Genomic DNA, 12,884 nt, shown 5'->3' with positions numbered 1-12,884 from the left:
TACGCTAACTGTCACCATGTATTGCGGGACTAAGACAGACATTATCTGCATCTTTGATCTTTCTTAATTGATTTATTTTGTATAAAAACAGAAGTTCGTATATACAAAAGTGATAGGAAATATTTACATATGATTAAATATACAAAGGCTTAGTACAGGTGCTCATCTTTACAAAATAAATGATGCTACAGTCTGTCACAGATTTTCTTGAAAACTGTCAGTCTCTACATATCAAGCTGCACCTGTCTTCTCACTACACTACATTCCATTAACAAAGCTTCCAAAACATCCTCTATGTACTGCAGGAGGGAATACATTATGTATTAGTTAGACATGAGTACTTACTGTAAGCGTATGCAGTCATAAGCTGGAAAAAGTTGTCAGTGGCTAAGGCACAATGCTTAATTTAATACCACTATGTAAATGTCTAGGTACTACTGTGCTTAAAAAAAAAAAAAAGCTAGCTCAAATTAATCCCATTTACTGTTAATCTATACTGTTTTGGATTTTTTTTTTTTTTGAAAGTTTAGTCAAATGCCACAGACATATGGCTAAGTCAGGATCCTGTAATGTGTAGATCTATTGTCCAGGAAACCCCCAGATTGCATAAATCAGTTACACAAACTGAAATATCAGATGGTAAAATGCAGATGGTCGAATCATTGTACAGAAGAGCACACTGCAGGGAAGTGCATATCATTACTAAAATTCCAAGTTCAAATCAAGATGACTGTTAATGAACCCTGCTGATCTAAAAGATTACCTAAGAGGTGGAACAGGAGGGATCAATTTTAGATTTGCACATGGATTTTCTAAAAACTAAAACATTGTACTATAACTGGTGGGTTTAAGATGTTCCAGTCTGAAAGTATTTTTAAATTATTCATTAAATATCCAAACTCAGTATAAATGAAGTATTGTTAGGAGAACCAGACATTCTCCAACATCTTCAGAGATGTACCTGCCGTATACGAGCGCTTAGTGCTTTGCAGAAGGAGTGCCCACATGCATAAAGCATTTGCACAGCTCTGAGAAGCACGAAGACTGAGGGTAACTGCTGTAATAAAAGGGCAAAAGAAGAGAGTTCATCAGTAAACATACTTGCTGGGTATCAGGTGTGACTGGTACATATAGGCTTTCATATACCACCAGTGTAACAGTAAGAAGAGAAATACTTAAAAGAATCAAGACTAAATAATCCAGGAAGCTCCCTTGTATAGCACTGAATTAGAGGGTAGAATAAATTTGTTTTGTTTTTTAAAAAGACTGAATACACTGAACAAGAATATTTCTGAATTTCTAGTCTTAAAATACTAAATGAGGAATCTATGTGCTGAGGGCAATTTTCCTCCGGCGCAGTGGGTAGTATCTTCTCTGTGGTGTATCTGCAGCTTTTTTTCTTTTGAACAGAGTGTAAGGCTTGTTACTGGTATCAGTGCCTGTTGGTGTGACTTCTGCTGGTGATACAAAGTTTTGGACATTATTTTCCTCCTTTGCATTACAACCAGCGAATACTTCTTGACGCAGCTTGCAGAGTTCCAAGGTTGGTTGCCAAGTTAATGCTTGGGAAAAACCTTCTGCTCTTTCTATTAGCGCTGGGAGAGACTGCAAAAACAAATCAAGTATCTCAAGTTACATGGGAAAAGTAATGGTTACAATGAGTGAGATCGGGCACAAAAGCTTCAGTGTCTGCAGAGATGATCCTCAGGAAGGCAGGTGAAGACTGGGAACTCAGCTACTCGCCTAACAGTGACAAGGATCTGCTCTCAGAGTGCAAGTGTACACTAAGTTTAAACGTTCCTTAATTCCATTTCTAAACTGAATCAGTATCACAGGAACACAGTTCACGTGCAAACTGATGCTATAGCAATAGATGTCGCGTGCAACATGAAGTTGTACCGGTCTTCAGAAGATACTTTGCAGATGCTGCAGATTTTAAAATCTCTGTGAGAAATACTTCCTAAACTGGAGGGTATTCTTCCTTCCTACTATAACTGAGGGAGAATTCTTCACAGACGTAACTTCAGTAATAACAAACCTAAAGATGTACTTGCTTCCAAAGTACACAGAGGCTTTTTTGTACAAATCTACAACCAAGATAAATTAGAACCCTCGTTCCATGACATTATCAAAACAAGAAAACAAAACAAAAAAATCCACTTGGAGCATGCATAGATCTCACCTTCATTGCCTCACCAATCTGCTCGGATGCCATTTCTGTCACCTGCTTCAGATCTGCAATGTAAGCATCTAAGAAAAACATAAAGCTCCAATAAGCTTCTGATACATAACTCCTCCCCCTCCTTCCCTGATCCTTGCTACTGATTTCTTAACACCGGGTATGAAAAGCAGTGGACCCCCTCTATAACGTTCAACCTACAACATATCCTTTTAATTATTGTTGGTGATGACAGCTGATGTGCTTCATATTACTCTTATTACTTTTAATCATACAAAATGCAGTAGTGCATAGAGATCTCAACTATTGCAAGCCACAGAGTTCTTTGCTAGAAATCCTACAGCTTGCCCAAAACACGAGACACAGAGACAGTATGTGAGTTAAAGGAGGAAGTTAATAATATGTATATGTATCTGTTCTTAAATCTTTCAAATTCATATTACATCATGGAAAAAAAATGTCCAAAGGATAAACCTCACTGTGGAGAAAATTACATGAAGGAAAATAATTTCATGGAGGGAAAAAATCCTCAGTCTTACAACTTCAGTCTGATAGCAAGAACTCAGCTTTTATTTAAAACAAACAAACAAACACACACACTACATTTTTAATCTGGCTTAATTTCCAAGCAGGAGTAAAAAAAGAACCAAGGCATTAATTCTGTTGGGCTAACAAAAAAAGGAAGGTTTCAGGAAGACTGAGGCAGACAGCAGTGCAGAATACTGGGGAAAAAGGCATATATTTGATTGTAGAAGCGATACGATCATCATCACAATATACATTTTTAATGACTGATTTACAAACAATAATTCTTCTGTTCAGGAGTTAAACTCTTCAAGTTATTATAAAGCAGTTTTGCATGCTCTCTGCCATTATCCTGCCTGCAGCACTATGTCATCAACAAAAACTTAACATCAGCAGCTAAGTAAGTGTGCATCTGGGAACTAAGTTGTCTCACCTAGCACTACTAGTATTTGTCTGTAGGGTGTCACCAGTCCCCGCAGAAGAATCCCACATTAGGTGGTGCACGCAGTCCTAAACCATTTCAGAGCAAAACACAAATCTGCTTTGAAGTCAATCTAATTAACGCTACCGAAGATAATTTAAGTCAATCACTGCGTTAGAGCGCAGGGTGACAGTGACCTCCTGCTGAAACGTAATACGCAGGAAGAGACAGCGTCTTGTTAAATTGTCTGCCCATGTGCCAACAGTGCTAATCAAACCTGGCTTAGGAAACATAGTCCGTATATGGATACGGATGCTAAAATGCACCATCATTCAGAATTTGGAAGAAAAAACATTCAAGAAGTAGCCTCTTCAAATACAACACGGAAGTCTATGATGGACGTTCTCTAAAAGAAGGACACGTCCATAAAGAGGAATTCTTACAGTAGAATATGGGGATTAGAAGACTAGTTGTAAGGAAGGAGTTAAGTAAAAATAATTCCAGGGATTATTCCAGTTATACAGAAAGAGTGACACACAATTAAATGAAATTTGCCTGCAGGAGTTCAGCTTTACATGGACAGCAGAGTATTCCTCAGTGTTCAAGGCTTTCCAAAACATAGGGAAATGAAAAGAGGAAACGAAAGGTATTGAGTAATCTAAACATTTTTTGTTTCTGGCCGCTGTACTTGCTAAACTGGGATACATAAACTTCCCAAATACTACATAATACTAATATTCAGCACAAACTCTATGCTGTCTTGACTGAGGCTTTGCCATTATAAGAAGGTAACATAAGAAGGTAAAAACCATAGTGCAAGCTCTTACTAGCTTGTAAGTAGTTAATTCATATGAGAAGAGCATAGAATTACACACTAGAAACCAAAAGAAATGCAGACATGAAGTGACAATCTTTGCTGCTCCTGTTAGCTGCTTTGCTGCACAGGCTGGCACTTCTGGAAGGAACATCTCCTGTTTACAAAGAGGAAATGATGCCTAGAGTGAAGCCAGATCAGCAGAGTGAGAGCTGGAAGCCTGAGCCTTGCTTCTCAAACTTAATTTAACACCTCTGCTTGTTACACCAGCTTTACAGCACGTGCAGTAATCCACAGTGAGAGTTCTCTTACCATGTTTGTCCACTTAAAACAGCATTGGTACAGCGGCTGCTCCAAAAGTAATGCCTCCTATTTCATGATGTTGGGTTATGACGTCAGAGGCAGATGTTGGTGGTACGGCAGCAGAGATTGAACCTTCCCACCAATATCCCATCACGTGTCATTGCCATGCGACAGATGGCAGCACGGACAGTCTGACAAAATGGTGTCTGACATGGGAGTGTGTATCAAGCAAAGGTGTGTCAATGAATTCTTCCATGCAGAAAAAGTGGCACCCATTGACATTCATCAGCGTTTGCTGAATGTTTATGGAGACCAAACAGTGGATGTGAGCACGGTGAGGAAGTGGGTGGTGCATTTCAGCAATGGTGACACCAATGTGAAATACAAGCCATGCTCTGGACAGTCACGCACAGCTGTCACACCACGAAATGAAGAACATGAGATCAGCTCATCCACACAAATTGGCACATTATAACTCAAAAACTGTGCTCAGAGCTGAATATCAGCTTCAGTGCATTGGATACAATGGTGGCAACGTTGGAATATCTCAAAGTTTGCACTGTATGCAAATTTGTCAGGACCTACTGAACCAATACAAGGATGAAGGTGACAGTTTCCTGGATCACATCATTAACAGTGACAAGACATCATGTCATCATTAAGAGTCAGTCTCAAAATGTCAGTCTATGGAGTGGTGACACATGACTTACCCATCAAAGAAAAAGGTCAAGATGCAGCCCTCAGTGGGTAAAGCAATGTGCACTGTATTTTGGGATAGGAAAGAAATGATCCTTCTGGATTTCCTGGAACCCAAACAAACCATTGACTCTGACCACTACATCCTGATGCTGATTAAGCTGAAGGCTTGAACCTCCAGAGTTGGGCCAGGGAAGAATGCAGCTTTTCTCTTGCAACACAATAAAGCCAGGCCCCATACCAGTCTGGAGACCATGGAGCACGCTGCCAATCTTGGCTGGACTGTCCTACCACACCCACCGTATAGTTCAGATTTGGTGCCTTCTGACTTCCATCTGTTCAGGCCAATGAAAGATGGACTGTGTGGGCGACATCTTCCTAGCAATGACGCCATCATAGCAGCTGTGAAACAGTGGGTCACCTCCATGGGTGCAGATTTTTACAAGTGCGGAATTCAAGGTTCTTGTTCATCACTGGCTAAAACGCATAGCTAACAGTGGTGACTATGTTGAAAAATAGCGTTCTGTAGCTAAGAACATGCTCTATCAAATAGTGTTAATGTGCTCTTTGTATCTGTTGTAGTTTGTATGGAAATAAATATGAGGCATTACTTTTGGAGTGACCTACATACATTCTGTCATTTTTCTGTACATGAAAACAAGCAAGGCATTTCTTTAGGCCAGCTACAGAAAAAGCACATCCTATTCTACTGCAAAATATATATCACCTTATACAAATGCCGCAGAACAAGGAATAACCTTTCAAAAACATGTAGCAAACTTATGACATCTTTTACAGTTTTACATAAGCAGGATAAAATTTGATACATGCTTTACAAGTGAGGAGAGTCAACCCTATCATCAGTGAGTACCACAGGACAGCTTTCAATTCCCCCAGGAAGCCGCCTGATTAGGAAGAGAGACTGAAGCATTTCTAGTATTTATATAGAAAGGAACATAAGAACGGTCAAAGTATAATGTCAGCGGTCCATCTAGTTCCGCATCTTGCCTCTACCAGTGGTGAAGAAGAGGTGAGAATAGAGGGTAAACAGAGGCAAGAAAAAGAGTGAATGTTTGACAGTTTCTTCCCTCTGCCCTCACAGTGGCATCTTCTGCCTTTAAGCACAGTGTATAATGGCAGAGAGCATTCAGAACAAGAGAAATACAGGTTAATAAACTGATGCAGCAATACATTCAATTACAACAAACTTCTAGCTATTTTAGTTAATTATTTTAAAAAGTTAATAAAGATAAATAAATTTAAAGAAAGAAAACTTCTTAAATGTTTGTTTCTAGCCAGTAAGGAAGGCAACGTTCTCTCGGTACTGCTGCCCTCCCCTGAGAAATCATTACCTTGAGAAGGCTGTGATTTAATTTCTTCTGGCATTACGACAGGCTGGTAGAGCTTCTGCAAATTCAAAAGAGAAAAATTCTGAAATACTCTCTTGCTTTGCCAGATATCTAATGTATACACAGCAGTTAGAACAATGGAGAAAGGTTAATAGAAGGAGATGGTGGTGGAATTATTTAGACAGAGTATTAGATGTTTAGTTTACAGATACTCAACTACTAGAAACAGTGTTCCGATTTACACCCTTAAGCATACTGAGAACATGTCTCCAAAATCTGCTTTAGTCTGTGGAATGAGAATAAAGCATGAGAATTTCTAAATTAAAATCCATATGTTTTGGAAGAAGCATTACCATCCGCTGCACAACTGAGGAAAAAGAACAGCTCTGCCTTCTAAGGAACCATTCACAAAAACAGTACGCTTTCACAGAATAGTAAACTTGAACAACCAGTACATTAAAATGAAAAGCTAAGAAAAATGATTTAAATGACTATATTATATCCCTGCAATTACTTATGCAAGAGTAAGAACACTCTCCTTCACAAGGCAGGCGCTCTGGCTATTTGGCCCTACTGTGAATCTTGTGACTCATCAGTGAATGATGGCATGAAGTTAACTACTAATTAATATAACCAATATTTAATTATATTAAGGATGGAATTAGAAGAAAGAAACTATTGGGGAAGAAGGAAATACAGGTAGAGACATGCGAACGTAAACATGTTTCTGTATTTTGCAGACACAATTGAAATAATCATCTAGTTGTGTAGTAAAATTGGAGAAGGCCAGCTGCAGAATAAAGGAGTTTGAGAAGCATCCTAAATAAGTCATCTACTTTAGGATTCAAGTCAAACATAGCTCTCCTTTTGCAAAATGATCAAAAGGTCTTGTTAAATCTTGGTGTTATACAATAGCATATTTTCATAGAATCGCAGAATATCCTGAGTTGGAAGGGCTCCACATGGATCACGGAGCCCAGCTCCTGGCTCCACACAGGACTACCCAAAATGGAAACCCTATGTCTGAGAGCCTTGTCCAAACACCGAGATGAGCGTGGGTCACACTTCTTCCCTCCTACTACATGCAAAATTTGTACACAGTGGTCAGATACACCCAAGCCTTCTCTCTCCCAGGCTGAACAATCCCATGACACCAATGACTTGTCACTGGACTTGCTCCAATTTGTCCACATCTTCCTTGCACTGAGGAGTCCAGAACTGGACCCAGTACTTTTGATGTGTCTCACTAGGGCTGAGAAGAGGGAAAGAACCATGCTCTCAGCCTGTAGGTAGTGCTCTTCCTAACGCAGCCCAAGAGGCTGTTGGCCTCCTTCGCCACAAGGGTGCGTTTCTGGCTCACAGTCAGCTTGTCAGTCAGGGCCCTGTTGGGCAAAGCTGCTTTCCAGCTGTTGGGAAGCCTGGCCTGGTACATTTGGTTATTTCTCCTCCCAGCATTATCTTTTGCTGAACTTTGAGTTTCCTGTCAGCCCATTTCCCCAGCATATCCAGGTCCCTCTGAACAGCAGCATAACCATGCAGTGCATCAGCCACTCCTGGTTTTGTGCTGTCTGCAAACCTACTGAGGGTATGCTCTGTCCTATCATACAGATCACTGATGAAGATGTTAGGCAGTACTGGTCCCAGCATGAGCCTCTGGGGTATATTTGCCTCCAGGTAGACTTCACACTGCTGATCACATCTCCTGAGGGCTGCAATTTGGTCAGTTTGTAATCTGCCTCATTGTACAGTTATCTAGTGCCCTTGCAATGACATCACTTGCGGGCACATCTCATCAAGGCTCATAGACTCGTGTGTGCCCTGTTTCTTTAAATATTCCCTAACTTGACACTCTTCTACCATTCCCTCAAGTTACATCTTCCTCGTTTGACAGTTTCCCACAGGTCTTGGAGGCCTATGGTTCCTGAAGGCAAACCTTACCAGGAAAGACCGCAAAGAACGGACTAAGTTTCTTGGCCTTTTCCATGTCCTTTGTCATCAGTCCCATTCAGAAAGGGAGAGCGTTTTCCCTAGTCCTCCTCTTCCTCCTTCTTCATCTAATCTGTTCACAAACATGCTCACACAGAAATGGCTCAAACAATGTACAGTAGTCCAGATATTCCTGTCTTTTACTCCTGAAGATTCAGATGTTTTTTTTTCCCTCCAAAATCATATAATAAAGCACCTATCATTAAGCCATTAACCTGCCACAAAACCAAGATGGTTTAAGAATGTATTCAAAAGTCAGATACTTAAAAAATGTACTTCAGGAGAGGGGAAGAAGGTCACAGCTCTTTAGGATAGCAAAGTGAATAACAGAAAGAAAACTTACTCCTAATGAACCTGCAGTTAAGCAAAAAGGAGTCCTAGTGTAACTGCAGAAAAGAAACTTAGCCACCAAGAACAGGACTGGGCTGCCTAATACCATTGATTACCTTATACTCAGTGTCAAAAAACAGAAATTGATGAACCTATTCATAATCCACACTACCTCTTTTCTTTTTTTACTGAAGGTACTCAGTGTAGTTACTAGGTTAACAGAAGTGCTCAGGAAAACAGAGACATTTCTTCAAAAGCCAAATACTGCATGTGATAATATCTACCTGCAAGTATCGTAACACTTAGTACTTCAATCAGCCTTCAGACAAGAACTTTAGAAACCTGGATTTTACAAGATAAATAGGGGTAAATTGACTTGCAAACCACAAATTGTCATATGGGAAAAATACGTCTAAGTAATTTGCTGAACTGTAACACAGGCCCAATTCATTTGTAGTCACAGAAGTTTGAAATAAACCCTTATTTTACTGAAGAACAAATTAATGCAAATTCACACAAGCAAAAAATTTCATTATATGACAAAATCAAATGCAATGATGGGAAGAAACTTAAAGGTCAACATTTGATGATTTGTTCTTTCAAATTACACACTCCAGCAACTATAAGCAAAGGTTTTCTGAACATCTGTGTTACTCACCAACATCTCTTGCTCTGCTTTCATGGTTTGGATAGCATGCACCAGTATCTTCTTAGGCCACTGCTTACGCTTTGTTGTTGTCTCTACTATCAGTTCATCAAGCTGATCTTCAAGAATTTTGATGTTGGAACCTAAGCATGGCAAGCATGCAACAAAGTTATTGCAATGATGCTCCTACCTACAATGTGTATTTTCTTTGAGACAAAGTCCTAAGGAAAAAGACAGCTTTAGAGCTGAAATAAGAAATCAAACATGATTCTCAACAAAGATGAATACATCTGTCCTGGATCCACCAGTGGGGAAAAAATCGCCAACGCTCTATGCACTCTGAATCCGAGACAAAAGTCTCACAAAGAAGTGGTCACCTTTTGAGCTAGCTTGTTTTTCAGCTGAAGGAAACAGAGCAAGATGTTGCAAGAAAAATGATTTGATCTGTGTAATTTAGAAGCATTAAATAAAATGCAGCTGTCCAAGCAGTAATGTGAAGCCTAACTGACTTCATATCATATAGAACACAGATATACATTTTAATCATTAAATCAATCCATACATTTCTGACAACATACACCGTCACCTTAACGTAACCGCGTTCCCAGAAATACTCTGTACGCTGAGGACATCCATAATTACTACTCACAGGGAGTGGGAAAAGCAAAATCATGTCTGCTTTCAAAATCTGATGCCAAAGACACTGCATCTGATAGGAGCCAACTTTCACAGCCTTCTTTTCCAATCAGATTAGGTTAAATGTGTAGAACATGACTGAAGTATTTTGACTTCTGTTACTCTACTACAAGTACGCAGCTTCTCCAAGATTTCAATTAAACCTGACAGTTTATAAAGCTTAAGACACTGTTTTAAGAATGCTTTCAGCATTTGGACAAATAAATGCCTGCACTGTCCTGACGTCACAAGCCATCATTACAGACCATAAAAATTATGAGTTATGGAAGAAAACAGAATTAACAGCTCAGTGTTATATTCTAACTTTGCATAACTGAGAGGTAGCACATATTTCTGTATTCCTCCATTTGGACACCTATAATTTTTTCTCCACCAGTAGAAACTTAAAACCCCCAAAATAGTCTTGCTTTATGACTTTTACATTTAATTTTGCAAACTCCTTAGAATTTACATTCGGTTCCCAATAACATGTCGGATACAGCTTGCAAGCCATACATTATTTTCAATCTTGTGGTAACAAATGGATTTTGAGCACCCTCTCTTGGTCAAGCTGTGCAGAATCAGGTGATTATACACCTCAGAAAGTAAAAAAACAAAGCAAGAACAAAAAAAACAACAACCCCAAACCAACAAGTTTTGAGAGTTAGTGGGATTCTTTATTTTTTTAGACTTGCCATTAAAAAGTGTAGAGGAGCTTTGGCATTCTAAACCTAACAGGTCCCAGAAGGATCTCTGCTTGTAATCAACCTTGAGGTAAAAGAACGAGCCATTAAATGTAACCTTCTGAGCTCAATGATCCAGCCACCATTTCCATCTACCTAGATTATTCCACCTTTGCTTGGAGGCTTGGCATCTGGAGTACCTGATGTATGAGAAGCAGCTGAGAGAGCTGCTGTTTGTTCAGCCTAAAGAACGCTACAGGAGAAATCTGTTATCCTTGTCTAGCTAAAGGGTGGTTCTAGAGAGGATGGAGGTAGGCTCTTCTCAGAGGTGTGCAGTCTAAGGACAAGAGGCAACAGATATGGTGCAGTAAAAGAAATTCCAGCAGACACAAGGAAGAAAATTTCACCCTCTGGGCAATCAAACAGTGACTGCCCAGAGTAGAGCTGAAACCTCCACACTTGGTTCCATCCTACTGCTGCATTCTAGCTGTAAAAACAGATCAACTTGCCCTAGTCCATCAGATTTTGTATACCTCCTTTATTCTTATGAGCGAAGTTGTTGAGGTGGAACACGCTCTTTCCCAATCTGAATTAAAAATTATGTTTTGGAATAGCAACTTTCCAAAAGCTTTCTGCAGACTTTCCAGCAAGACAGCTGCCATTAAATTTAGTTAAGCCTTATTTTCTTCTGTGTCAGCATCAAATGTTGTAGGAGTTTCTAACCTACTTTTCTCTAGTAAAGAATAGATCCTTTAAGTTACTTAGGCGCCGTAACAGTGGTAGCCAAAATCTGTGTCTAACCGTCTATAAGCATCTTGCTATAGGTGTCAACCAGAACAATGCTCCTTCTGATAAAGCTGTCCTCCCTTTTGTTTTTGTCACGGATACATGTTCCTGTACCTTTTAGTTGCTTTTCCCTTATGAATACTGCTCTGCAAGAACCATGAAATACTGCTGTGCAGTATTTCAATTTTTTAGACAGACACAGCCAAGCTTGAGTTCCACCTCATCAGCTTCATGACTGTCATTGTTGCCACAGCCAGCCAGAGGAAGAACTGCCCAATTAAGAATACCACATCTAAAAAATCCAAATAAACCCATGCAAAATGAATGAAAAACCACACGTACTGTTTGGTTCAGAGTCGGTTGATGTCTCCGCCCAGGGCTGCCCATTAATGGTAATATTCTCTCTCACTGCTGCCTCAAAGTTCTGCAAGAGATGCATGGGCTGCAAAAGTTATGCTTTAGACACATGTGTACAACATCAGCACATAGGACCCTTCCTGTATGACTGCCTGGCTGGGCAGGCAGGAATCACAGAATCCTTAAGACTGTGAAGCTCCAACCATCAACCTGGCACTACAAAGTCCAGCATTAAGCCTCATCCCTTAGTGCCACGTCCACACCTTTCTTAAATATCTCCAGGGCGGGGCACTCCACTACTTCCCTGGATGGCCCGTTCCATTGCATGACTGCTCCTTCTATGAATAAATTCTTCCTGACATCCCATCTAAACCTCCCCGGCATCATTTGAAGCTGTTTCCTTGCATCCTATCCCTCATCACTTGTGAGAAAAGACCGACCACTCCTCGCTGCAGCCTTTCAGGCAGTTGTAGAGCAACGAGATCTCCCTTCAGCCTCGCGTCCTCTAGACCAAACAGCCCCAGTTCCTTCAGCCACTCCCTAACTTCTGTTTTCTGGCCCTTCACCGGCTTCTTTGTTCTCCTCCGAGCGCATTCCGGCCCCTTCGTACCCTTCACGCAGCGACAGCTCCGCACCGAGCACAGCACTCGACCGCTGCACCTCCTCACCCCACCACCCCGGTGCTCTGCCGCCCGCTGACCGCCCGAGCCCGGCAGGACGACGTGGGCCGCAGCGGGAAGCCCCGGCCGCGCCGCGGGTGTCCCCGGGGCCGTACCCAGATCGCGTCGTCCGCGGCGGCGGCGCCGCCCGGCTGCCCCTGCGCCAGGCCCCGCAGGAAGGGCGCGCACAGCCCCACCACCTCGTCCAGGCCGCGCCGCGAGCAGCACCGCACCCGCGGGTCCTGCCGGGCGGGCGACCCGGCCGCCATTTCCCGCCTCCTCCGAACCGAAAATGCCGGCCCGGAAGCACAACCCGCCGGTCCCCCGCCCCTTCCCTCCCGAGGCCGAGGCCGGGCGCGGGGTGGCGGCATGGCGGCGGGGCCGGTGGACTGCCACTGCCACCTCTCCGCGCCCTGCTTCCAGCCGGTGAGGTGCCGCGGGGCGGGCGGGTGGGCGGCTGTAGCGGCCCGGCCCG

General features: G+C 41.8%; 2 protein-coding genes across 13 annotated transcripts in view; one reads left to right on the top strand and one right to left on the bottom strand.

Annotated features, from left to right (window-relative positions):
- NSL1 (NSL1, MIS12 kinetochore complex component) lies at window positions 53-12,795 on the bottom strand. 3 transcript variants are annotated; one of them, XM_021390408.1, is made up of 6 exons: window positions 12,526-12,795; window positions 11,736-11,835; window positions 9,262-9,392; window positions 6,291-6,345; window positions 2,183-2,250; window positions 53-1,605 (listed from the first exon to the last, which is right to left on the bottom strand). In XM_021390408.1, exons 1-6 carry the CDS (start codon window positions 12,778-12,780, stop codon window positions 1,327-1,329), a joined length of 888 nt encoding a protein of 295 aa, XP_021246083.1. In that variant the 5' UTR covers window positions 12,781-12,795; the 3' UTR covers window positions 53-1,326. The 3 variants fall into 3 exon arrangements, with proteins under 3 accessions (XP_021246083.1, XP_021246084.1, XP_021246085.1); XM_021390409.1 differs by having other exon boundaries at window positions 11,736-11,817; XM_021390410.1 differs by having other exon boundaries at window positions 11,736-11,817; window positions 12,643-12,795.
- The window catches only part of LOC110395691 (putative deoxyribonuclease TATDN3), a 30,548-nt gene continuing 30,386 nt past the window's right edge, over window positions 12,723-12,884 (top strand). For all 10 annotated transcript variants that reach the window (XR_002436578.1, XR_002436577.1, XM_021390396.1 and 7 more), the window contains exon 1: window positions 12,723-12,835. Coding sequence is in view for 8 of the 10 variants with exons in the window: in XM_021390396.1 (XP_021246071.1) it covers window positions 12,779-12,835 (57 nt within the window). In the remaining 2 variants the exon portion in view is untranslated. The remainder of the gene's footprint in view (window positions 12,836-12,884) is intronic.

Source organism: Numida meleagris, chromosome 3, assembly GCF_002078875.1.
Source record: "Numida meleagris isolate 19003 breed g44 Domestic line chromosome 3, NumMel1.0, whole genome shotgun sequence".
NCBI classification, from domain to species: Eukaryota; Metazoa; Chordata; class Aves; order Galliformes; family Numididae; genus Numida; species Numida meleagris.
The sequence above is the reverse complement of the archived record's forward strand: the minus strand, read 5'-3'. Positions and strand labels throughout refer to the sequence as shown.